The 27,972-nt window shown below is 40.6% G+C and overlaps 2 protein-coding genes across 2 annotated transcripts; both read left to right on the top strand.

Moving 5' to 3' along the window:
- Nucleotides 1-175: 175 nt before the first annotated feature.
- Nucleotides 176-15,641, top strand: fkbp6 (FKBP prolyl isomerase 6). The gene is made up of 10 exons (XM_069657227.1): nt 176-244; nt 888-1,005; nt 1,097-1,186; nt 1,292-1,494; nt 1,781-1,900; nt 2,545-2,742; nt 3,072-3,181; nt 3,352-3,446; nt 5,045-5,177; nt 15,587-15,641. The coding sequence occupies exons 1-8, from the start codon at nt 176-178 to the stop codon at nt 3,422-3,424; spliced, it is 981 nt and encodes a 326-aa protein (XP_069513328.1). The 3' UTR covers nt 3,425-3,446; nt 5,045-5,177; nt 15,587-15,641.
- On the top strand, nt 6,981-27,972 carry arhgap18 (Rho GTPase activating protein 18). The gene is made up of 18 exons (XM_069657228.1): nt 6,981-7,389; nt 15,587-15,833; nt 16,413-16,554; nt 18,413-18,495; nt 18,740-18,889; nt 20,149-20,209; nt 20,753-20,871; nt 21,917-21,988; nt 22,157-22,250; nt 22,516-22,607; nt 22,859-22,936; nt 23,128-23,287; nt 23,399-23,481; nt 23,556-23,762; nt 23,915-24,049; nt 25,949-26,070; nt 26,173-26,228; nt 26,358-27,972. Exons 1-18 carry the CDS (start codon nt 7,259-7,261, stop codon nt 26,447-26,449), a joined length of 2,124 nt encoding a protein of 707 aa, XP_069513329.1. The 5' UTR covers nt 6,981-7,258; the 3' UTR covers nt 26,450-27,972.

Here is a 27,972-nt window from a genome sequence, read left to right as displayed (position 1 = left end):
AAACTGATGTTCTTTTTGGCCCGCTTGGCTGCCCTCCGTTGACTCTCATTGGCCATCAAGGTCACCTGACTCTTAATTACGTGACCAAAACCTGAGCGCCAAAACAAAGCTAGATAGTAGCCTACATTTAATGTCAATTAAACTATCAAATAAACCTGCCATTACCACAAACTAAATGTCTAGAAACGGATTAGTACCGAGTATCCGGCGGTTAATAAACGCTGACGAGTGGCTGAGCACTCCGGTAAGTTACCATGGTGATAAGGCTCAGCGTGGTTAGCTAAGTGTGCTAATTGCTAATGGTAGTAGTAGCTAACTTAGCTAGATGCTGTTTTGTTTAAGAGCTAGTTGTGTCTATTGTAACACAAAATACCGTAAGTTGACGTTCACAAATGCGCCTTATTAACAATAGGAGAGTAGGAAGTTAAGTTTGTGAAGTTGAATTTGGTATAAGTTAGTATTCAATGTCAACAGCATCAGTGCAACTATATTAAAATTATTTATTGAGAAATATCTGTGTATATATATTTGTATGCATGTGTGTGTGCACATATATGCACATATGTTTTATTAATTTAGATATTTATTTTATTTACTTTTTTTTATTCTTACTTTTATTTGGATTCCTAAGCTATATATGTATGCATTTATTTTAATCTATTTTAAAAAGTTGGTCACAATTTTTTTTTATTTAAGTCAAACTAACTTAATATTACCTGAAGAGCTGTACAAAAAAGTAATAGTTAAACAGTTAAATGACGGCTTTAGCTGATTACAAGTAGCTGTTCAAATGATACATGTGTACCAAATAAATTTTGGAAAGCAAAAGTCAACAGATGAATTGATTTTGACATTTTTGCGGGCCTTTTCTTTTGTGTCATTCATAGAGTCCATTTGAGCAGCTTCGCCCGCAGATGCGTGACGTCTTGGGAGATGGAGGGATCCTGAAAGAGGTGGTCCAGCCTGGAGAGGGCCCTCCTGTGCCAGAAAATGCTTCAGTATTAAGTATGATTATCTAAAAGTTTATTCTTAAAACTCCTGGTCCAGTTATTTTGTTCTGTCATAACCTCTTCTTACAGTTTTCTTTGTTCTCCAGTGCATTACTCTGGTTTCCTGGAGTATTCTGACCATCCTTTTGAGACTACCACACACCACAAGTACCCCCGGATGATGAAATTAGGGAGAGGTCTGAATTTAAACGTGATTAGCCTGTTGTATTAAATATTTTGGCCTACATAGATCTTTTCACTTTGATTTAATTGAACCGTTTATGAATTGATTGTTCAAACAGATGTGACGCTGGCTGGACTGGAGCTGGGCCTGTTGACCATGAAGAAGGGGGAGTTCTGTCGTTTCCTCTTCCGGCCTGAGTATGCATACGGGGAAATGGGCTGTCCTCCTTTGATTCCCAGTGCTGCCACTGTTCTGTACGAGGTTCATGTCCTTGACTTCCTCGACTCAGGACAAATGGACAATTTCAATGCGCTGAGTCCTGTAAGTGCCTCGTTGTGTCAGAGTAGTAGGGTGCCGAGAAGTCAGACAATGACATTGATTTTCCACTTGACAGCAGATGCATGCAAATGTCATGTTGTTGTCACTGACCCTCTGGTTATTGCCTTTTATGCACCTTGGTAGTTCCCTTTCCCCTTCTGCACCTGATTTATTTCTTATGACCCATTGCTCTTTTTATAATACTATTTTTCAACAGCTAAAATAAGGAAATGGCTTCAAAGGACTTGTGTTTTTATGTTCAGCCACTTGACACCTCTTCTGTCTGCAGGAGGAGCAGAACACAGTTCCTCTGTCCACACTTCTTGAAGTTGTCTCTACACTGCGCAGCTTGGGCAACCGTTGCTTCAACCAGAGCCGGTATTACAACGCCAAAGATCGCTATAAACAGGTAAAACTTCGAGATGAGTAAGATAAAGAGGCGATGCTCTATTTCATCTAATTTAGTCGCACCGGAATATAAGACGCAGTCTGTTTTGGGGGGATATACCAGAGGGGAAAAGGTTTTCTATAGCTATTTAATAATAAAAACATGATTACAAGTTATTTCAACACTATTTCAATTTGTTTTCATTTAAAACACACACAAGTTACAGCCTACCTTCTGTTTTCGCCATGTCGAGTTTGCAATCCTGCTAGCTACCAGTGTGTCAGCTAACGGTAGCTGGCAGCCTACGGTAACGCTGTTTGTTGCGAGGGTGGCGGTTGCAATGGCGATCATGACGATTCATGTCTGTGACGAAGTGTTAGCAACAATAAAAGTAGTTTTCCTCAGCACTGACCCATATTGTAAATACGTTGTAGCGGCCAGGAAAACAGTTTAATGCGGAGATGCGATGTCACCACTTAACAACCGGATAGCGCCATCGTCTGGGTTAAATACCATAACACAATAACAAACCTCTCTGCATTTTATACTGGTATATTGGTGCGTCTTATACACTGAATTTTACGGTAATTAGCTAATGAGGTGACATGCAGCTGTGTATAAGTGTACTGGTTAAGTCTGTTCTATACCAAATTCTCTGTGAACAGGCAATGACGCTGCTGGGAAACAGGGAGGGACAGAGCGATGCAGAGACGGAGAGGATCAAGACGTCTCTGCTTCTACTCTATCTAAACCTGTCTCTCACTGAGCTGCGCTTGGATAGCCCTCGCAAAGCCCTGAAGTACGGCAACAAAGCCTTGGAGATAGACTCCACCAACACAAAGGCTCTGTTCCGCTGCGGACAGGTCAGACAGGGACGTGTTTTCCCCAGCTTATAGGTGCATGATAAGAAATGTTTATTTTTTAAGTCTCCATGGAAGGATGTTCAGCACAGACAGAACCAGATGCAATATTTTGTCAATATAGGATGAATTCACTAAAGATTAGCTTCATTTTTAAGGTACATTTATGCTTAGGAATTAGTTGTATTTTTTAGCGTAATACACCTTGTGAGCCACTAGGGGTTTTTGATCAGCCTCTCCTTCCCCTTTTGGGTTAAACGTGTTGTTAATTGTTCACACTCTAGAGAACAATTAGTCCATTATTTGGAATGATGTAATCTCCGTCCCGTCAGGCGTATCTGGAGCTGCATGAGTACGAGAGCGCGCATGATTGCCTCATTACTGCACAAGCAAAGAAACCCTTCGACAGCGATATCAACAACCTGCTGATGAGAGTGGCAACGTAAGACACTTTTATTCTCATATTGAGAAGTTTAGAATAATTCAAGACAATTCAGTGCAATTTTGGCTTTAAATATGTCTTTGATTGAGTTTATATTGGACAGAGCTTTATTAGGCCGCAATCACTCTGATGGATATTCATGTGTGTAAATTGTTTGTTTCATGTTTCAGGTGCTATAAAGACAGCTTGGACAAGCAGAAGGATTTGTACTCCAAGATGTTCAGACACTTGAGGAGCAAGTGAAGCTCTAACGATGAATGACAAGGTAAGAAAGCCTGTTTACTAACCCCTCATCTGATCATTAATCTATCTGTCTGAGGGTTATTAATACTAGGGACGAACGATATTGGATTTTTTGCCGATATCCGATATGCCGATATTTTACAACTCATTTAGCCGATTACCGATACCGATATTTTTTTCCCGCAAATCTAATTGCAGAGATCATCAGCTCTCTTCTGTATTGGAGTTAGTGTACAGTATAATGGTGATACTCTTATCACATTTGTTACAATGGTCGGGGTGACGGGTCTTGAGATGGTTAATCAAGTTTGTAGTGTTGAAAGACTTTGCCTTGGCTCCTCCTCGCATCACCGAAGCTGAGCAGTCATTGCAAAGAGCAGGTTTGCTTTCTATTTCAGACACTTTGAAAAACTTCCACACCACGGACATTTTGGCTTCTAACTCTCTCATGCTGAAGGTAGACACATGTGACGTCATCACGCTGCACCGCGCAGGTCTTCTTCGCGCCGGGGACATTGTCCCAAGGTCGGGCATTTAATCAAGTATGCAGCAGCCCATTATTTTATCGGTTAATTATATCGGCGGATATCGGCGTGTTGGCTGATATCTGATAGTTCATTTTTAAGCCAATATCGGCCGATACCGATAACGTGCCGATAATATCGTGCATCCCTTATTAATACCTGACCAGGTTCTTTACAATTAAACTTTCCTTGAAAGAAATCTCATGTTTTATATGTAGGCTTTTCAGACAGACTGATCTCATTCATTAAATGTTTGTGTGTTGCAGATCAAAGAGCAAAGAGCGTGTTTTCTCTGAGAGTTTAACCTTTTGTGTGTTTTTGTAAATGTCATAAAAGGAATAATGATGCATCAATGTCTGTTCACGTCTTTAAAAAGAATGAAGTTCTTTAAAACTGTTCAAGTGTTTTCTAATAATGAAGCTCAGCAGTTTCTGTTTGAAGATGAAGATGCAGATTTAAATGAACAGTGTTAAACATTTACACGGGGTCCGAACCACTTTTTGGTGATAATAAAACTTCAAATGCACTTTCACTTCCAAGAGATTTTGTCTTTGTTGTAGATAAATTGAAAATACATGGGCTCTCATTGGTGTTAAGGTTCACGGTCAAATGCACTGTGTGCTTTCTATTTTAAAATTCATATTGACACTTTAATTTAGAACATAATTAGAGTAGTGTTCCTGCATAATTGAGCAGCTGATAAACACTGAACTAACACCAGGGGGCGTACTTGTAAAATCTCACCCTCCAGAACAGCAACCTGATTTTAATAAATGTGGTTTGAGAAGGCCTCCAAATACAGCTTAAAGATGAGTGTACCACTAAAATAGAATAATCAAATCTAAGAAGTAAATATAAATATAAACTGGCTACAGGAATATAATATCACATGTACCATATCATGCATCAGTATTTGGCAGAGTGCAGCAGAATCAGACAGGACAGTGAGCGATGCACTGTGACTGGACAGACGGCGGTACTGGGAGGAAGAACAGGTGGGGGCGGGGTTAAGATGGCGGGGATCAGAGGTGGGGAGGGGCAGATGGAGGAGCAGCAGAAATCTGATTGACCTCTTTGGCTAATCCACTTTTCACAGTGTGTGAGTGTTATAGCATCATCTCCCAGCAGCACATGGCCGGCAGGTCGTGCTCTGTTAAAGAGCGCTTAGCTGGACGCATGGAACAGACAGACACAATGGTCTCCAGACTCGTCTACTACCTTCATCTCAGGTGAGGACCGAGAGAGTGAGACAGCGTCTGCGCGCTCTGACACCGGTGTGTTCATAACCCTGCTCATTTGTGTGTGTGTGCGGCTTCTCTACGTGACACACTTATGTTGCTGTTGAGTTCAGTTTTTGGCAATGGCAATGAAGTAGCATTTCTTTTCCATCTAACTGTAGCATTAATTCAAAAAGCTGAAACTCTGGGTGTTGTAGTTCAAAAGTTAAAATTTCATTGATCCTAAACTATATGTGAAGTTAAAGGAATATTGATCATGATTTTTTTTTAGGTCAAGGGTGTGATATTCCCTGAGTGACAGATGCTCAACACCGTCCAGAGTTTCAGTTTCAAAATAAGACACGTATTTAACTTAGGCTCAACTTCTGTGCGGCCATTTATTTTTAAACTGAAGTTTGTTCTCCACTCTATATTTATCTAACAGCTGTAGTTACCATCTACTGTATTATACCAGCAAGATATTGTCATAAAATATGATGCATGTCAATATTTTAGTAGCCAAATGCAAATGAGGAAGTCAGACCAAGCACCACCTGGACCATCCTTCAAAACTAGAGCATAATGTAACAAATGAAATGACTATTTTAGACAAGTAGGTTTACTTTAGTGCTAATGCAATAAAGTAACTTGTGTTTTTTATTGTGCTTTGGCTACTTTTACTCTGAAAATCAGAAAAAAATGGTACATTTTGAAAATGACTTTTTGTTTGTTGTTTGACCTATAGATGTCAGTTCTTGTTATCAGTCCTTCTGAGGCCTGAACTTGTTTTTGTCTCCGTCTGACCTTCAGTTAATGTAAGTACATGATCATTTGGATTGACTCGGGACAGTCGGGGAGATTAATTTGTCTCCTTGTGTGTTTTGGCTGTGTGTTTGTGATGACCGTCCAAAAAGAAGCCAAAGCCTGTTTAAAACCACCTTTGAATAACTCAAAGCTCCTGTAATGAACTTTAACTTTGTGTCGATCTAAGTGACCCCTGTGGACAAAGAGATCTCTTATATCTATTTGCTGATCTTGTCCTGTACCTACCTATATTGTGTTTTCTAATAAAAAAAAAAACATCCTGCTATCTATTTAGAGTCAAACGTATCACTCACTGTGAATCTTTGCAATGGAAAATGTCAACTAAGACTGTTTTGGCAGCGTGCTGTAAATTGCCTTGTCTGACACCGACCCAGTGGCAGCGGTGACAGGCATTAAAACATAGTATATAGAAATGATCAGTCTTGTTTTTAAGATGATTTTTTTGGCTTTTTGCCTTTATTAGATTGGACAGCTGAAGAGAGCCAGGAAATGTGGGGGATGACATGCACCAAATGGTCGGCTGACCGTGAGTCGAGCCTGCAATCGCTGCATCGAAGACTGTAGCCTCTGTACATGGGGTGCCTGCTCTACCAACTGAGCTAAAGTAATCAGTCTTGTTGCTGATGATCTCTGTCATATAGAGGCATCAGTATTAATTTCAGTCTGTTTCTTAACCTGCTAAAAACTCCTCAAAGAAGCTTTAACGTTGGCACAAATAGTGAAATTAAAATGTTACTGTCCAAGTGCAGAACACATTACAGTGTGTGATTAAGCTTATGAAGTGGACTTCATGAAGAGATGCACTTGAAATTATGAGTTAATCTATAAAAAATACCAAAAATGCTCAATCAAATATTCTTTATAGCCCCAAATGAAACATTAAACCAGGAAGTAGTCACTACCCTCGTCAAACAGAAGGGGGCGCCACCACCTGAGAAACTTTGCCCTCCTGTTTAAATTTCAGCCAATCCCTGGGCTGTGTATATCTGTGGTCCAGCCCCTGTCCGGCTGCAGTACCTCACACAGAAACACACACACAGACTCACGAACACACAAGTTGTGGAGAAAGACGAGAAGAAAAGGGAGCCGGAGGGAGAGAAGGAAGGAGGAGAGTTAATGTCAGAATGAGTCGGCGACATTATGGGAGGTATGGCGATGGGAAGCATAGGTATATAAGATACACAGGATCATTTAAATGAGTTATCAGTGAGTGGTTGGATACCAGCTGTGTGAGGAGCAGGAGAAGAAAGAAGAACCGGAGCAGAAACATGAGTCGGCAGCAGCAGACGCAGGGAGTGGTTTTAACGGGTTACCACAGCAACGCGGAACTGTTGCCGAAAACTAGCCCGTGTGCCTCGAGCGGTCCGTCAGTCCAGGAGCATGAGCCCAACCTGCCCAGGTGGGACATATCAGTGTTGTTATCTCTGTTAAATGAGGGCAGCGGCGGCTAAAGGTGTCTGTTTATGTGTGTGTGTGTGTGTGCGCGCGAGCAAGTGAGCAAAGGTCATTATGATGGTAGTGTACGTTTTTTAACTTGAGAGCTGTTGAGAACATGTTTTATACAGAGTACAAGCTGAATGAAACTAGCGTGTTGACTGCATCCTGTTGCAGAATTAGAAACCAGTAGTATCGTTAAAGTAGAACCTGGTTAATTGCAGTCATGCAGGCTCCTTTTTGTTTCCATGCAGAGGCCAGCTCCGCCCTTGGCCTAGGGTTATGTTTTTCCTTCAGCACATTCTTTATCAGCAGGTTCACCTTGACTTTGTTACACTGGCCCAGATTTTTCAACGTAGCCTGTTAGACTCTGAAGCCTTCTTGGCGACTGTAGGTGAAAGGATAACCTTTTTTTCTAATAATATGCTAAATAAAAACATTACTATTTTTAGGATAATACCCTAGTCATTTAAACAATACTTAAATCAAAAATGCTACTTTTTTTTAAGCTAGCTCCAAAATGTGTGGTTAATGGTTATTCTGTTTTGTACTTAGCTTATTTGAAGATCAATATCTTTGGCTTTTCAGACATTTCAAGTTGTTACCTAAGGATTTGGGAAATTGTCTAAGCTCTTATTTTTCATGTTGTTTAAAAAAAATTATCATATTTAAGATTACTGTTTGCCGGGCCCTAAACTTAACATAATAATATCCTAGATTTTCATTTAAAAAAGTGACTGTTAAGTCACTATTTCCCACTGATGCAGGCCTTTGCATTTCTATATATAGTATAGTATATAGTATTATTTTGGACTGAGTGTCTGCGGTGACATCCGCGGATAAAATCACAAGCGGCGCCCAGTTAGTGACGTGTTTTCCATCAGCCAGCAGTGGTTGGTCTGCCAGAGAAGGTAGGTGGAGCTAAGCGGCTGCTTTTCCAGCCTCTGCAAGTGTTGCGAGTAAACAGTAATCTACTATGGCTGAACAAACAAAGAAAAGATCGATGACTACAGATACAACTTCAAAAATAAGTGAAAATCCAAAGGAAAAGAAACAAATTCGATGCTCAGATGAAGGTAAATGTGATCCAACCATAGACGTCTGGATATGTAGGAAGTGGACTCCCACTATCACAGTTTATTGCCAGAAGGTCCCGCCAAAGAGAACGAAACTGAAATCTTTGAGATTATATCTTTAAAACTTGAAATCGTCAGGACCAAAAGACTTTGATTTCTGCTGGTGTCACTTGATGCAGTAGAATAAACTGGAGTTGCAACTAATCCTTATTTTCCTTGTTTGTTAAAAAACAACAGAAAGCCTCTTAGTAAGGTGTTTGGGCCTCTTTGGCAGCTTCCTACATTACAGAGGCATTTTGAGTCACAGTCACGGAGGAACCACTGAACAGGAACTTTGCTCACATGGAAACGACTGCACAGTCACAGTCTTTTATTTGTAACAGAGCATGCTTGTTTATTCATCCTCGCCGAGCTGTCTGTGTGTGTCCAGGTCATGTTTAGATCAGCAAACAAATGCAGTCAACAACCTTGGTGTCGTGAAGTAAATAACTCCCAGTGCAGCTGGCTTTCAGATGGACACACCTGCCTCTGTGGATGTGTGCATATGCAGTATATGTATGTGTGTGTTCCAGATGGCTCGTCCAGCTAGCTGGAGAACAACAGCATCACGTTACAGCCTGCCTTTGTCTCACCTCCCACAGGAGAGTGTGTGTGTCCTGTCTAGGCTGACGCTAAGACTTAGTTTTGTGCTCATTGTTTCCTCTAGTCAGCAAATGGGAGACACAGACAGACGGACAGAAAGTTCTGGACTTTTTCCAGCTGTGGACATCCAACCGTAGGAGCCTTGGGTTACGTGTCTGCTGGCAGTTTTGCACATGGATCTCTTTTAATTTGGGGTTTAGATGCTCTGAGAGGGAGAAGTCGAGCTTAATGGGCAGAGTGTCTCTCTTATGTTCTCTTGCCCAAGCATGCATGTAGCCCAGTAGTCAGTGGACACACATGGTTTGGATTAATTCACCGTGTGATGCAACAGAAAGCCTGACCGTGCAGCAGAAATACAATGCTGCACAGGAAATGACATCTGCAAAAAGCTGTGAGAGGTTACAAGATGTCAGACTAGCCTGGACTTTATAAAGGATACTTTGAATGAGCAGACCTAAGAATAGACTAACAAAAATTATAAGAATAATCGGACAGCTCGAAGATAGCAGAAATGTTGTGCCAGAAAAAGACGGATACCAAGATTGACAAAGTAACAGGCAGTAAACTATAGATTAATCAGAACTAAATGCAGATGATTTATTAGTCAGTGTGTCACAGCTGAGAGCAGTAACTGTTAGAGAGGGAACACAGACAGCCTCTGTTTCCACAGAGGGCAGCTGGCACCTGTTGATATGAATGGGAATGCCACTCACACAATCCCCGCCCTCCTTCCCCCTCTTATGGCGGCTGCAAAACATCCTCAGCTGTCCATTGTTCAGCTGCATCCATCTCCAGTGATGAAATAAGCACTCATATCCTTTTAAAGGATTCATTTTAACATTTCTGTAGAACATTGATAAAATCTCAGCCATGACTGTAAGATGAATACAAAGCTGAAACCTCTGAAATATCTGACTGTTAAGCCGCAGCATACTGCTTTTAAACAGTATATAAAGTAAGTATAAACTTACTTTAAGTATCTAAATCTACTTAAACCAAAGCATATATTATTGCTGCTTAAATATATATGTTAGCCTATTGAACAGGCAGAATGGCCTCTTTCAGAGTGTCAAGTAATGAAATCAGAATATGGAATTTATCTAAGCAGAATTTTATTGTTTCAGTGTTTGGAGATTTATGCTCTGCTTTATGTTTAAGCTGTTTGATCATCTTTTACTCTACATCAGAAGTTTTTAGGAGTTGATAATTAGGGATGCACGATATCATCGATTCGTTATCGGTATCTGTAGCCCAGTGAATGTGTACATTTTAAAAAGCACGTTATTTCCGCAGTCGCCAGTGGGTGCCTACAATAAGAGTAGGCATATCAATTCCACTACAGGGGAGACTTGATGTTCTCTGCAATGAGGTGAAAAAACCCCAGATATCATGTGAAATATTATGTACAGAGTATAGATTGGCCTCTCACCCAATGACAGCTAGGATTGGCTCCAGCCCCCTGCGACCCCGAACAGGATAAGCGGTGTAGATAATGGAAGTATAGAGTGACATAAAATGGAAATACACCACCAGTCAAAAGTTTGGACAAATTTTCTCATACAAGTGAATGGGAAAGTGTGTCCAAACCTTTTACTGGTAGTGTACACAAGTCAAGTGCTTCAAATTTCTATAATACTTGAAAACATGTAGAAAGTTAACGACAACCACTGTCCATCTTTTAAAAAAATACAATCTTTCATTATCCTTCTATCTTGAGCATAAAGTAGTATCTTGTCATCCTGCTGTTGGTTGGGAGAAGTCCTGTAAAAGTCACTTGGGTCAAGTTGGTTCAAATAGTTGGGCTCAGTTCACTTACTCAGATCTTGGCTCATATTGAAGTTGCTCTTTGACGGTTGATACTGTTACTTTACATTAGTCTGTCCACCTCTCAGTGTGGGATTCACTTGTGCGCTGTTTCCTCTCCACACATACACGACCACACACCTTTTTCTTTGTCGACAGCTCTGAGCGGGTGACAAAAGGTGTGTTTAAAGGTAAAAAGAGCAGAACAATAACACACACTGCTGCACTGTTTTCCTTTAAAGATCGTTTGTGCACAAATGTATGAAAGTGTGACAATGTGTTTGTTTAACTTACAAAGGGCTCACGGGACCTCCATGAGTGTGTGTGTGTGTGTGTAAGAGAGCAAAGTCATGTGTGTTGTTGTGTGTAAAGCTTTGAATAATTTGTTTGCATTTCTCTGCCTTCACACAACCTGTGAACTGGGATAGCCCCACTCCAAACACACACACACACACACACACACACATACACACACACAGTCTCTGTACAATTACTCATTTTTAAAGAGGAAGCAGTCCTGTCTTGCTTTTGCTTTACAAATCACTGAATGGTCATCAGTATTTACGCAGAAGCTGCAAAGCTTGATTTTGTAACACATAGAAAACTCTGTTCACTGAACTAAAGGACCACAGTTATATGAACATTAGTCAGTTAGTTCCGACCAAGTAATCTGATTGGACAAGAGGCATTCCATGAGTGCTGATATAGAGCACAACATCACTGGGACTTTTCACTCTGTGTATCACTGCACCTCAGGCCTGTGACCGAATCACAGCAGTGCTGATATTCAGTGCATCACTTCCTCTCGTGTGATAATAATTAAACAAGGCATGAGTGTCTCAGCCAATCAGATTGTTCAGAGAATCAACCAAATATCGACCAAAAACTGTCCCTAAACTACAGCATGTAATTCATCCACATACCTTAACTAAATAAAGAATACTGCTATGCTAGCAGCTCTATAAGAGTGTATTTATACACAGCAGTGCTGCTATGAGCTTAATGCTAACATCGCAACATGCTAAAATTTACATGCTGATGTTTAGGAGGAATAATGTTTACTAAGCATAGTTGCATGCTAACATTAGCCAATTGCTACTAAACACACAGAACAGCTGAGGCTAATGGAAATGTCTGAAAAACCTTTGGTCCAAATGAAACACAGACCCGATGACGGATCAAGGTGAAAAATTAGGAATGTTTTTATGAATCATTCTGAGGGCGATTTTAAGTTTGTGCACAAAAAGTAATTCGCTCATTTAAACTCCACGCAGGAGATGTTCATTTTTTTAACTAAAAAGAAACACAAATTCCTTCCTCTTAGTGGCCCTTGAAGAGTGAGGTGAACACCAAAATCATTAAGATTCATCCTCTTGGGACCATGAATGTCTACAACCTCATAGCAATCCATGAAATAGTATTTTAGATATTTCAGTGTGGGTTTAATTGTAGGACCGACGCAGCCTTTTCTAGAGCTACGTCACTAGCATGGCTAAAAATAGTCCAAATGTAAGCTAAGTGTGAACACATCAGTAATGTCATAATAATACAGGATGTATAAGTAAATATATCGTTGAACGTGTAAACGATTTCTTAATGTCTTAAGTTATAGTTAGCAACGGTGTAGATTAATGTGTGTGTTAATATGTTTGTAACTATGTATTTGCTTATCTGGGATTTATGGTTCTTCAAACTGTTGAAGAAGGTCAATGATTAACTCATCCTGTGAGTTCATGGTTTGAATCCAAGGTAAACAAATCTCCTCAAGTAGATCTGAAAACTGAGACATTTTTCCCATTCCTTATGAATGAAAACATTTCAACTGTCGAGGCTTCAGAAAAGAAACGAACAAATGTCAGGGGATGACCTGCTACGTTTGCTGTAATCAGAACAAAGAGGAGCATGTTTCTGCTCATGTTATCACTCAGCGCTTAGACTAAATCTTAGTAGTAGGGGAAGCAGAGGAGAGGAGTTTGTAAGATAATGAGAGGAATGTTTGGGAAGACATGGAAGAACACAGAGGTGAATACAAAGCAGTAAGACAGGAAGAGGGGAGACACAAACCCAGGAGAGGTGTATGAGGAGAGGAAGTAGAGGACAATAGGAGGAGCGGGGGAAAGAGATTGGTTGAAGGAAGGAAGGAAGGAGAGTAGGAGGTCAATTGTGATCAAGATCAAAGTGTGTGTGTGTCTATATATACTTTTTTTATTGCTTCATATGTGTGTGTGTGCTACAGGAAGTCTGCTGTGGTATGTGGCCTTGGCTCAGTAGGAACCTTCAGTGTAATTCTCTGCTCTTAAATCCGAATTAATTAACACAGCACATGAACTCTGACTGTTCAGTCTGACTGCCAAGAGAGCCTCACGTGGTCATTTGGCAGCTTTACTTTAAAGTGTTCAAGTTTGACTGATTTACCCCAAATGATGCACACTTGAACATTCTTCCTCACAGTACTGCTGACTGTTGTCTACTGTTTCCACAGCCGGTTGCCTTCACCGATTGCTAAATCCTGACACCATCCTTTCTGTGCCCTCGCAGTAACCGCTGACACATCCAGTTTCAGTTACTGTTGCAGAGCTCAAGTTATTAGCAGCTCCACTGACAAATATACAGCTCTGTATTTCCCCCCACTGTGTGTTTGGACAGGTGAGATCAGACTGATGATTGGCACAGGACACAGAAAGTACACAACAGTCAGTCTCACTGTAACTGTAGCTACTCATTGTATGAGAACTCTACAGCTTGAAGTGGAGGAGACAAGGAGAGAGAGGGGGAGAGAGAGAATGTGCTGAGTAGATAGTGTCACTTCCTGTCGCAACAAAGGGGACATTCAGTCGGACATTGGCAAAGCAGAAACTATTAGACCCCTACATGAAATGCCCTGGGATAACCCTCATACATATGATGACGATGTATCATTTTAACCAACTTCCCCTCAATTAGAGGCAGTCGAGGCATCACTCTGGAAACCACACTGAGTGGAAAGGCCATTGTTGGAGCCCCCTTTGCAACAAATATCAATGGCACAACATTTACTTCTGTTAGTAAAGGGACCTAGTATTTGCATATATCAGAGTTAAACTTGTCAAACTTGACAAGCAACTTTTGTGTTTTTAGATGATCATACTTTACTTTAAATTTGGACTTATAAAGCTTAATTTGGTGGATGTTTAAAGTAGGGATAGACCGATTATCGGCCGGGCCGATTATCTGCATTTTGACGCATATTGGCCTTTTTTTTTATTTTTTTTTATTTTAAATTTTAATTATTATTTTTTTAAATGAAGTTTTATAGTGAAGTAATTTATTTATTTATTTAAATTTTCAGTTAACAAAGAGATGCTGCTGACCCTGGGAACTCCCTGCGCTTTTTGTCTGTTTGTTTAATTAACATATGCTTAAAGGCATTTAAACAAAGTTAAGTGTTGGAGTTTGTATTATTCAAAATTTTGACGCCAACATTTTTACTTTTACTGCAAATGAATATCAGCTCCAAATATCGGTTATCGGCCTCCTTGACTACTAATAATCGGTATCGGTATCGGCCCTGAAAAAACCATATCGGTCTATCTCTAGCTTAAAGCTCCTGTGAGGAGTTTTTCACTGGTTGTGAAACAGACTGAAATTAATTCTGATTACTCTTCATGAGCTACAAAAGCAAACCAGACCATCAACGACAAGATTGATTATTTCAATATAGTTATTTTTAATGCCTGAAACTGCTGGTGGTGGGTAGGTGTCAGATGAAGCGATTAACTGCATGCTGCCTTTGTTTATATTTTCCAGGGCAAACATTCAAAGTGAGTGATACATGTGGCTGTTAAAGAAAGCAGGATGAGATTTGTTGTTAAAAACCACCAGTTAGGCATGTAGAGGACAAAATCAGCAAAGAGATAAGAGGTACGGCTTCGTCCACAGGGGGCGCCAAAATCAACACAAACTGAAAGTTCTTCATAGCAGCTTTAAGTTTTAGTCTGTGCACAAAGTTTATGTTAAAGGAGCAAGAGAGCATCCCCAACTTATGTATTGTGAAAGGTGGCAGGGCTGTTGTTTACATTTGGATGACAGATTGCACTTAAGTTAAGTGTGTTCCCACTATTTCTGCCGCATACAACACTTTGTGTTGCTAGGCTAAACAAGACTTAAGTACACTCTATGCTGAGCTGACTGTGTTAAGCTAGCAGACAGGAGTCCGAGCTGTGTGAGCGCTGCTATTCTTAGTCCCTGACTGGAAATTCAACACACTGCTGGCTCTTCTTCAGCGAGAGACACTGACCGACTTCTGTCCGTCTGACTCACTGACCGTTAGGTGTCACATGCTATCTCTGTCTCTTGTGGTGCCATTAAGGCAGCACTTTGACACGCTTTTATACAGCGCATAAACATAATTGATTATCCAAATTGTATGATCCAGGAATGTTTTTATTATGAGTCATAAGTTTTAAGTCATAACATCAGTGATTAAAACGGTGCAAAGAGCACAGCTAGAAGTGAAACAGTTACGGCTGAGAGTTAGTTACACTCGAGGCCTGTCAGCAGCACTTTTAATTAAAGATTAAAAGATCTGTTTGTCTTGTTTTGACATGTGTTAGCAAAGAATTGTGCTAATACCTTCTGACTCTGTTCCTGTGTCTCTTGTAGCCGCAGAACAGGCCACTACGCAGTCCAACAGAGCCAGAACACTCATCACGGAGACAGATATGCGCCCTCCACTGTCGCCAGCAGCACTAAAACCGGCAGCACCGAGCCATCGTCACTACCAAACCCAAGTGCAGCCTCTTGCCCGAGGTCTCAGCACTCCTCCAGCCCTAAGCCCGGCTCCAGCCCCAGACACAGCCCCATCTCCAGGTCCAGAGCACGGCCTCCATGTCAGCGCTGCAACTCCCAGGTAGGCCGTGGACGATGTGAAAAGTCTGTGGCAGCAGATTCTCTGAACACTGAACTTACTCCAACTATACAGATCGTGTAGACGGATATGTCCCAAAAATTTTGCACGTACTCAAGTTAAGATCGTCTGCTATAAAGCCCTAAATTGAAACTATTAAAATTTTATATGGGGTTTGGTTGGCAGGCTTATCGTAGTTGTTACTCATATGTTTCAAGTATTCTGCAGCTCCCAGAGAGGATGACTTTCAGCCTCAGCACATAAATTCAAGTTAAAAGCCTTATTAGGAAAAGCAGAGAGAACTGGAGAAACTTTGAGGTTTGTTTAAATTTTATGTAGAAATAAAAAATGTGTGTGTGCTTATGTGTCAGAGAAGCTGCATGGCCAGTTACCACCACTCTTGAGACTTGTCCAGACTCGCCTTGAGTCCTGTGCTGGTGTTTGCTATCTCTTTGCATCACATCTGTTTCTTATAGGAGCGTTTTTTAGATGATTCAACAACAAAAGACACAGTTCGGATAGGAATGAGTTATGAAACTTGGATCAGTCCTCATTTTCTGTGTTGTTGTGCACGTCGTCTAGGACTCTCTGGATGAGCTGGAGATGGATGACTATTGGAAGGAGGTGGAGAATATCACCCGCTCAGGAGACGGAGGAGCAGGGAGGGGAGAAGCTGGAGGAGAAGGGGAAGTGCCTGAGGAGGAGCAGCAGAAAATTCCTGAGGGTAAGATACAGGGTGTCCGTGGAAAGACATAAAAGAGACGTACATGTGAAGAGTACACATTGTGTTTTATTGAGAGGATTCTGCTTACAGAAGAGATAATGCAGCGGCAGAGCTCGATCACAGGGTAGTTTGGGCATGTGTGTGCTCGAGACATGGACAGATTGTGAGAATGTGGGTCGCTGGGCGAGACGCAAAAAAAAACTCTACTAACTACCCGGCCTTTTGTCTCTTTGTAGTTGTTCTACATCTTCTTTGGTTGTTTTGTGTCCATTTAGGTCATTTCGTGTGTCTTCACAGGAGCTTTGTGTCCCCTTGGATTCATTTTGCATATTGTTGAAGTTTTGCATGAGTCTTTGGTTGCTTTGCATCCAGTTATGCGTGTCCATTTTCGCACGTTTTCCCTCTCTGGTCGTTCAATTACCTTTTTTTTTTACTAGAAACATTAATTTACACTACATACAGAGGTCGTGACCCCTTAGCTACTTGGTTAGTATGGAATGCTGATTGGACCAATACGTCTAGTTCGACGTTGGCATTAAAATGTCCAATATGTTTGTCTTAACATGCCAAAATATGTCGTCTTAACACGCTAAAAGCACATTGAGACGACCTGGGTGCTACCACTTCATCCATTTCTGAGGGGAATCCCTACATATAGTCATTGGAAGAGAGAAAACAATTCCCCACTCAATCAATCTTGTATGAACTTTGGTCAGGAAATAATATTGATTGAATTGGGGTTAAGAAATGATTGACATTTACAGTGACATTATTAAAATCAGCATTTTTGTACTGGTTAGTTATCGAGAAAAAATGTGAAAAAGGATTTGCAAACAAAAGAGATTTGCATTAATATGTTTTAATCACAAATGTATTTTACTTGCAATAAAACATTTTTTGATTGCAGTGTGATAGTTTCAGTGAATATGTTTCATTGCATAATAAAGAAACAAAAATAACCCCATATAAATTACCCACACATTTCAGATACCGATCCACCCTGCACACAATGGACTGTTTCACATACTAAATCACAGTTGCGTGTAAGACGCGTGATAGCTACGTAACCCAAACGTACCCACTAGCAACGTAGAAATACGTACAGCCCAACGCGGGACCTACGTCAAAAAGGGGCGGGTATGTTCACGCCCACTAATAGCAGAGAAGCCTTAATGGTACAAACGTCTTAACAAGTTATGAATAGACATGTAAGGATGACATATTTTGGCATGTTAAGACAAACATATTGGACGTATTAATGTGAGCATCAAACTACACGTATTGGTCCAATCAGCATTCCATATGTTTGCTCGCTATTTATACGGGTAATAAAACACTGGTGCATCATTTTGTGATTTTAATGGCATACGAGCTCAAGTCAATTGGAACAAAAATCCACTCTGAAAAAACATGTAAATGGGGTTTGACATAAAATAATGTAATCTAGAGTGTTAAAATCTGAAGTATTTTTCTTGCAACATCTTTTGAACTCGAATGATTTGGTGAGACCGTTTTCAAACTCACACTACAAGCTCAGGCTTGCGTCACCTTACATCAGAGGTATGCACGTCTTGTTGGTATTTATGCGAGTCTTTTCTAGCCTGTTTATAAAGACTATTGTTCTCTGGAGCAAACACCAGCTTCCTGTATAATATGTATCTCCAGATCTGTCTGCTGTTACTCCTTTCCGTTTCCTGCACCTGAAGAATTGCCTGAGTGTCTTTTGTGGGGATCTTTTTCAATTCTAGTCGGCACCTTTCCTTCATTTCAAGTCTAAAGTTATGGAACAATCCAGAGAACCAGGTGAAAAATTCCTTATCTTACCTTTTTAATTTCTCCCTCTCTTTTTCTCTTACAGAAGGGGAACAGGAGGAGGCGTGGCTTACAGAGGCGGGGCTAGCACGGCTGTTCGATGATTCACTCGCAGCTGACCAGGATCAGGTGTCAATCATCTTTCCCTTCCTCAAATAGACCTGAGTCATAGACTAGCAGCTTTATATTTACAGTTCAGCGATTCAGTGTGTGTATACTGTACTGTTTACTTATGCCCTGCTTTTCAGCCTGCCTTTATGAGTTAGTATGTGTTATTAAAAAAAGACTGACACACTGAAGGAGGCACAAGATGGATGAATATGCAGTTAAGATATTATTGACTCATGTTTAAGTGTGATTGGTTGATTGACAGGAGGTAGACAGCGCTGTGTTCCTGTCCACGCTGACCAGAACTCAGGCGGCAGCTGTAGAGCGACGTGTGGCATCACTACAGCAGACACTACGGCGACGCAATCGGCAGCACGTTCCCGATGTCAGGGACATATTCAGACCTCCTGAAAAGGTTTGGAGAGTCACACACACACGAATACAAACTGGTTATGTTGTATCACCATAAATGAGAGAGTTAAAACTTGAAACATTAGAGAAAGAATTATATTCACAGCTGCTTCGGTGCATTTGCTGGATGAGTTTATTTGTCAAAATTAAAACATCTTCTATCAAACATTTTAAGATGTGTAATTAAAAAGAAAGAACTCTACATTTTAGGAAAAGCCCATATTCAGTTGAAGTAAGTTAAGATCAATATCATAATAAATAGGAAGCTGGAGCTAAGCTTCACTTAGCTTAGTGTGTTTCTTCATTTAGTCTCTGTAAGGTTGCCGGGCAAATATTGGAGACTACAGGGTTAGCTAACCTCGCTTTGCTAGCTATTGCCCCCTGATTAGCTTAGTGTCAATCTGTAGAATAAAACGGCGCTCCTCCGGGGGATTTATTGAACCAAGAAATGACGGCGTTTCTGTTGCTGACATATTTGGAGGGGCGAAATTGGCTTCAGTTTGGATCTGAACACACGGTCGCTTCTCAAGGCACTAACTGGACTGTAAACAATGCAGCGCATGGAAAAGGAAGTCTTGGCTGGAAGTCGTTTATCGCTAACCTCTGGTTACATCAGAATGCCCGACATGTTCACCGTTGTCCCCAGAGGCTATATCGTCACCAGACTATAGCTAATGAGCGCCGAGTTTGGCTTAGTGTCAATGCTAACTAGTCGATCCTCTTCTCATCTAACTCTTGGCAAGAGAGTGAATAAGTGAACTTGCCTTTTAAAGTTTCTAATAATTATTATATGTTTATAATTGTGATTTTAAGGGTTTTGAAATCTGGACATGATGCTGCATTGATGCTGTATTCCTCCTTCCTCTTTGATAGCATGAAATGCACAAACCACCACATCACACAAATTACACATTTCCCTGTTTTTTACCACAAAGGAAGTGGTAACAACTTTGCTAACTTTGTGTTTGATGTTCTCTAGTCTGGCAGTTATTGGCAACCAACTACCAAGCTGTTTGTTACACCACCAATCCCTCTTTATTACTGCAAAATCAAATCCCTTCATTACACCTGGCTGAATATATTAAATGTCCTTCTATTAACTACTGCAGTCAGCAGAATAAACAGCTTAGAACTGAATCTTGCACTTTCCTTTTCACACAGTTTGTCCACTAATTAACAGACAAGCTAATGTGTAACATGAAGAATGTAACAGGTTGAACATTACACTGTTTGCTGTACGTTTTCTGTGTCTGTGTGCCGCAGATTGAGGAGTCCAACAAACCCAAAGGGGGAAGTGAGAACGGACAGAAAGATACTTCATCTGGTACATGCATCACACCCCTACAGACACACACACACATACAGTATGAGTCATGATGACACATTGAGGCCCAATTACACGTCTGCCTAGCAACTCACACACACATTATACAAATAATAGAACAGAGAAGACACAATTTGATACAAACAGTAGAAAACAATATAAAAAACAGATATTTTGTCTGTTTTAGGTGCCATAAAAATGGAATAACAAAGTTGAAATATGGTCTTAAACACTATGACAGAACTTAATTTCCCCTTTTTTATAATACAACTTCAAAATAAGTCTTTTTTTAACAAACTTTACTAAACTGTGCACTGATGTAAAAATGGGAAAAACCCTGTAAAGCCTAAAAATGTGGGTTCATTTATTTTTACAGACGTTTTAGTTACAAAAGCATCAGCAGTTTTCCTGCAGTGACTTAAACATTAAAAACACGTTTACCTGTCCGTCTCTGTTCTTATAAAACTGTACTTTACCTACATGAGCACATTTGTCGTACACTGTTCGTGCGGCTGTATCTTTTATTTCTTTTATTGTCAACAGAAACCGAGACGGAGCTGAACGTTGAAGTGGCTTTTTCAGAGCAGGCGCTCACTTACAGGGACAACAATCAGAGGTTAAGGGTCAACACGGGCCCCAGCTCACCTGACGACAAACTACCGGTGAGTCGCGTAGGCTACCTGTAAACACACACATACACACAGGATAAATGCACATTTGTATGTTTATTTCCTTATTGACAGTTGAGGAAGCATTGGTGTGGCCACAGGGAACAAAGTGCATGCATTGATTTAATACAGTATAAATTATGCTAAGTTTAGCGTTGTATCAGAGCTTGTATTGTTCAATAATTAATTATTGTGGGTCAATGATTAGCAGAGAAAGAAAATCATTTTACTGCACACAGTTGTGTTTTTACTGCCCGCCGTGGATTTATAGGTGTGACGACATGTTTTTCTTGCAACTTTACAACAGCAGTAGTTTCACATTATGTTCGATTGTGGCTTTGAATGGCCACAAAACTGACTGCTAGAAAACTATCATTTAAAATGTGTGTTGCTTATGCTTGTCTTGTTCTCGTTTGTGTTCTTTAAATGTTCCTTTTTGTGTTTGTATTATGCTGCTGCCCGTCTTGGCCAAAACTCCCTTGAAAAAGAGTTAATCTCAATGGGACTTTTCTGGCTGAATAAAGATTATTATAATAATAATAATGAGCTCCTGTTGAAAAGTGCCTACTCTTAAGTTATAGTTTAATCAGGTTGTTTGATTGTGTATAATAAACAGTCAAATTTGTCAGTTGGATAGTTGTAGTCAAACATTACAGGTAGACTTTTAATTAGCACAGTGAAGGCATACAGATCGTGTTCCACATCAGCACGAAGTAGCATTTCGAGTGCTTGTCTGCAGCACTATCTGGTGGCTAAAGCTGGTATTACAGATGATTTCCACTGTTTAATGTGCTTGTAGAAACAAATTTAGTCAGTGCTTATACAAGTCAGTCGCTTCAGTATTACATAGAGCACATTAAATATGCAACATAGATTAAAATACAGCCAGAAATCAACAGTTTGGAGGGGGCACACTGAGCCAGGGGTGTTTGTAAAAAGTCACTCAGAAATGAATTTGGCACAGTGTTTTCTTTAAATGTGCCCTTTCACTGTCACTGATGCCTGTCTGTTCCTGCCCCTCTCTCTCTTTATTTATTAGAACTTTAAGCTGCTCCGAGATAAAACAGGTCAGACCAGAATAGGAGATCTGTCTCCTCTGGATATGAAGAAGGTAACGTGGCTGCATGTCATCATGTGTTTGCATCTTTTATGTTTGTTATATGATTAGAGTTTGAGGACGAATTGCCTTATCAGAGATGAGTTAGTTAGAGTTATTTCTGAATGCATTTACTGTTAAAGATCATTTTCTAATGTATATTTGTCTGTCTTGAATACTCAGGTGCGCAGAGTGGTGCTGGTGGAGATGACGGCTCTATTTGACACTGCTGGGATCGACCTTAAGGCTCATAAAGCTGTCAAAGTTAAGACTAAAGGTACAACACACACACACACACACACACACACACACACACACACACACACACACGGGAAATCATCCACAGAAGCAAAACTAAAAGTAATAACACAAAATAGGAACATTTAGCCATTAGTATTTGCACACACTGCCAGGCACATAAAGCCGTTTATAAAAGCTAAAATGAGAATAAATAACCACTTTTTCCAGGTTAACATTCACAGTAAATATACTGTCGGAAGATATTTCTGCTTTATTAAATATTTGTGTTCATGTGTGTGCAGAAAGTGGCCTGTTTGGTGTTCCCCTCACCACTTTACTGGATCAGGACCAGAGACGAATTGCTGGGACCAAAGTGCCATTCATACTGCAGAGGGTGAGCGTACCAACACTCAGTCTGAGACAAGGACCACTCAGCATTAGAGCCAGGAAGAGAGGAAAACTTATTATAGTACTAATAAAACAGAAGCAATATATCCTTAGTGTTCATTTCCATTCCCATTTCGAGGACAACATAAATCAAACTGAATAGTTTTTCTTACCAGTAAGTTCATCTTAAATTTGAGTTTGTACACTTTAAATGTGGGATGTTTTATTTAACCGTTTCTCTCTTTTGCTTCTTGCTAGCTTATGAGTCATATTGAGGACGAGGGATTAGACACTGAGGGGCTGCTACGGATCCCTGGAGCGGCCACTAGAGTCAAGGTTGGTTAAACTACATTAGTGCCGGCACTGCAGACAGATTAAAAAAGGGGTCAAATGTTTGTTTTTAGCAGTAACACAGTAAAGAAGGGCTTATACCAACAGTTTGTCCTGTTACCATGATAATAGTTGGCATCAGAAACACGATTTGTTCTTGAAGGTCGATAAAATATGTGTATCCGTCCCAAATCCAGGCTCTGTGTCAGGAGCTCGAGTCCTCCTTCTATGATGGGATGTTTCCATGGCAGCAGCTGAAGCAGCACGATGCTGCCAGCCTTTTGAAGCTGTTCATCAGGGAGTTACCCCATCCCTTACTGACTGTGGAGTACCTCAACTCATTTATTGCTGTCAACAGTATGTGAATCATCTGTTTATTCAATATTCTGTTTAATCACTAGAGCTTTATATCCACACTGAAATACTTTGCATTGGTGTGTGTGCTTGTGTGTGTGTGTGTGTTAACAGATCTCCCGACAAAGAAGCAGCAGCTGCAGGCTTTGAACCTGCTGGTCCTTTTGTTACCGGAGGCCAATCGGGACACTTTGAAGGTACAGGTGCTCTCAGTCTGAAATCTGCGTACAGAAATAAAAAGCGTAAATCTGATTCCTGTTTTTTTCCACAGGCTCTGGTGGAGTTTTTCCAGCGTGTGAGTGACCACCAGGCCAAGAATAAAATGACCCTCAACAACGTCTCGGTGGTCATGGCTCCAAACATCTTCATGTTCAAAGGCTTTCGCTCCAAAGTTACAGAACAGCAGGAGTTCTCCATGGCGACCAGCACGGCCAACATCGTCCGGCTGCTGATCAGATACCAGAATCTTCTTTGGACTGTAAAACTCTTGTTTATGTTCTGCCAATTAAATATCCTCTTTAAACAAAATGTCAAGGCCAACACCAAAGCTTCTAGATTATTTTCAGAGGAGTGTGGAGGAGGATACTGTGTGTACTCGTGCTATTAAATCTCCCTTTTGTGTCCCTGCAGATCCCAAAGTTCATCGTGACCCAGGTCAGACAACAAAACATGGAGAGTCAAAGGAAACAGAATAAAGAGAGGGCTGTAAGAAAGCTCCTGAAGAAGATGACCACCGAAAAAACATCTGAAAAAGCTATCCCAGAGGTAGGAGAGGACAAAACACTGCTTATAATCCGACTAAGTGCTAATGAGAAACTGTAAATCTGCATTTATTTCGCAGGAGGTTTTTGATCATTTACACAATTTTAATTTAACCATGAAAAGCCTCATTGAGATTAAAGAGGCAAAGTTTGGGTAGACAGTAGCTCAGTCTGTCGGGGCTTGGCTTGGGAACTGGAGGGTGGCTGGTTCAAGGCCCGGTATGGACCAAGCGTGGAATTGGGCTGGTAAATGGAGAGGCGCCAGCTCCTTTCTTGGGCACTGTCGGGGTGTCCTTGAGCAAGGCACTGAATCCCCCAACTGCTCGGGGCGCATGTCCACCTGCAGCCCCCTCACTCTGACTCTTTCCATTAGTGCATGTCAGTGGAGTCCTTTTTGTGCATGTCTGTATTTCGGGCCTACGTTTGTGTAGCATGTTTGCAAAAACAGAGTGAAAAATTTGAATTTCCCCTCTGGGATAAATAAAGTATCACTTCTTCTTCTTCTTCTTTTAGACGCATAACACATAACAATAACAAACACAGGTCAACAGGGTCACATAGCAGAAAGTCATGAATCAAAGCATCTACCAACCTGATGCATCTTCCTCCAACGCCTTCAATCTACTTTTAAAAAGATGTAAAGAGATCCTCCTGCTGCAGATTCATTGTCATTGTCATTCATTGTGTATGAACCATTATTCTGAATTACGTATGTTATTGGAATTGTAGTTGGCACACATTTTTGCCTTTCCAAGTAGACTTCTTTATCCCAGAACTCCAGTGTCACCAGTAAACCACCAGTAAAGGTGGCAAGCTCGCGAGCTACAGCAAAGGTTTCCTTACATTTCAACATAAACCACATGTAAAGGCTGGATGGATAAATTATAGCTCAACTGAAACAGTGATAGTCACGTTTTGAAACCATCTTATCACATTCATAATGATCAGTGCTCTTCTGCAGAGCGTATTGAGAAACAGTGACATCTAGTGGTGATGTATCGAAATGATGTTGCTGAGTGAGTATGAGTGCCAAATGCCAAAGTCAGTCAGCTCCTGTAGGAGCCAGCATTGTAAGTTTAGTTTGATAGTTTTTTTAAATATTACTGTGAGTATATTATTAGTGGTGGGCGTGTTTACCGGAGCTTGGGCGGTAATGGCACTGCTTATATTGATTGTACTCACCTGTACACGTCTGGGTTTTGGCTTTGCCTGAGAGAGGGGGTGAGCCTGGGAGGCGATATTTTCTGTTGACCGCACAAAAATGCACAAAAACGTTCATTTTTACGAGCAGGTTACTGGTATCTTTTTTCGAGTTTTGTGTGGAAGAATAAATTGTCGAATGCATATCGTTTTTTATGTATTATTCTTATAGCATGTCACAGTGTTCCTCGCCTGTTTTAGTCCCTCACAGCGCTTTTTTTGGCGGCTTACACAGGCCGACAGCCGCAATAGCTCCAATGTCAGCATTGTTTCATTTCAAATATACAATATATTTTTAAAGTTATATTTTATTAGTATCTAATAAGCACAAATTAATTTATTCTGTGTATTTAAAAAAATGAAAAACAAATGTACTGAAATGTCTGTGGAGCTAGCAGAAACTACTGCTATGCTAAGCTACTGAAATAAGCTAATCTAGCCAAGTACAGCAGCACATTACAGAGTACTGTTCTTTTTGACGTTATAGTGGTGAAAGTCACCACAGCAACACTTAGCCAAGTGCTAAGATGTCAGACAGTGTTTGGAGTTTATTAAACAGGAATGTATGCGAGTCCACATTCTTGTTGTCTAAACTCCCCGTCTCTTATGCGTGTTTGTGAGGACACTGTTTTGACCTCATTATTAGAAAATATTTACGTCTGCATGATTGACTGTCTCCCTGTTTGTCTGTGTTTACGACCAGGAGAGTTCGCAGGGATTAATCCGAGTCCAAGCTCCACAGTTCAGCAAAGTATCCATGGCACTTCAGCTGACTGAAGAGCTGCAGGCTGCTGATGTGTTAACACGCTTCCTCAGCCAGGAGAGGTAATAAGCAAACATGCAACTCTGCATACAGTATTTTATTGTATTATATGAGGTCCATCCTTAACTTTTTCTCTTGCTTTCTTTCTCTCTTTGCCCTCCCAGTTCAGTGACAGTGAAACGAGAAGATCTGTGTCTCTATGAGATTGGTGGAAACATCAGTAAGTCCTGCACCAACTCAATCATTATTAATCAAGATGTTTGGATGTCGTTTTTTCTGCCCAGTTAGTAAGTCAATGGTTGAAACATGTTTTAATGTCACCCTCTCCTCTTCATGTGTCGTCCCTCAGAGGAGAGATGTCTAGATGAGGAAACGTTCATGAAAGACCTCATCCAGCTGAACCCGACAGCAGAATGGGTCATCAAAGCTGCACAGAAATAACGTCGTTCCCACCACCGTGGCCTGCTGGATGCCGGACTGCTCCAAACCATTCACTACTGTGTCCTACTGAGCAGAGATATAACCTGAATCTCCGTGGTAACTGGAAGTACTACGACCCTTTATGTGTAGCAGAGATGGTTGCTTGGTTTTATATAAATAACAGGCACCAAAAACTGACAAGGAATACAAGTCCACTGTCAAACAATGGGAGAGATACTGCTTTCCCCTTTCTCCCACCTTGCCTTATGCTACCAATTAAAACTTTGAGCTGCAGGTACAACTGGCCTGAAGTGTCAGCTGTGCAGGTGACAGACAACCACTTATTTTTAGGTGACCTCTGGTTCTTTCTGGAGACCTGACAGAGCACTGCGGTGGAAGTTTTTCACAGCACTTGAGCCACAATATTGCGATTCTTAATTTAACGTGAGACTGAACATATTGCAGGTATAAACTGAATTATTGCCACTAATCGTATTGTTGCGTCTGCAGTGAAAAGTTGAAATAACAAAGGGCAACAAAATACTAAAATTCTATTAAAGCGTAAATTAATTATACAAAAATACATTTAATTTTGAGAATATTTGCTTTGAATATTTATATTTTTATTAAAAGCCTGAAAAAGTAAATGAATTGTCACTATTGAATGTCAGTAGATTGAAGCACTTCACTGTAACCAGAAGGGAAAGGAACATTGGGTTCCAAAGCTTGAGATGTGATGAAGTACTGTACTGTGAGTTACATGTGAGGGAGGGGCCCCCATAAGTGGCACACCTCAACATTGATCCCAAACTACTCATGTTAATGTCTTCTATGAGAACTAACCAGGGCACGCGATGATGACATCACCGTTTTATGGTACATTGATGTTATTGTACATGTTAACTGTATGAACCATTGATGTTTGAGTGTGCTGGTGACGTGTGAAGCCATCTTCAAAAACTGTAAGCTCACATTGAATTGCCTTACAAGTTTTGTACCAAAGACTAATTTTAAAGACATGTTGGGCTCTAAATTGTTAATCAGCTGACTCTATGAATGGCCTTCTTCACTGATACACGCTAACATGATGGAGGGCAAAAATCTGGACACTTTCGGCTTTTATTGTGTTGATTTATGTCTCCGTGTCTTCGCGGTCTGGATTTGAGTTGATATAGTCCACTGGCTAAAGTCGTATTAATCCAAGAATAGAAAACCTCCATCTTATCTTTTTGGCACATACAGTATCTGTACTTTTCTTGGTATTTAACAAACATATCTGATTCTGTGTAGTTTCAACAGCCTGTGGACGATCGTATTTGCACCACAAAGTCAAACATGGAGGAGGTTTGTTTTCTGGACAGCTGCAGTGTTAACTACAAAAAATGTGTCACAGTTCAAAACCAGAAATGAGTCACTCCCTGCCTTGTATTATTTTGTTTTACTGTGAATTTCTTTCCTTCAAAATGATTATGTATATGTTTTATTATTACCCCTGAAATGACCACTAAGCAGCCTGTAAATAAATATGCATTTATTGATTACCA

The sequence above is a fragment of the Semicossyphus pulcher genome, unplaced genomic scaffold (genome assembly GCF_022749685.1).
Source record: "Semicossyphus pulcher isolate SPU_LCO1_2020_fin unplaced genomic scaffold, fSemPul1.0.p SCAF_11, whole genome shotgun sequence".
Lineage (NCBI taxonomy): Eukaryota > Metazoa > Chordata > Actinopteri > Labriformes > Labridae > Semicossyphus > Semicossyphus pulcher.
The sequence above is the reverse complement of the archived record's forward strand: the minus strand, read 5'-3'. Positions and strand labels throughout refer to the sequence as shown.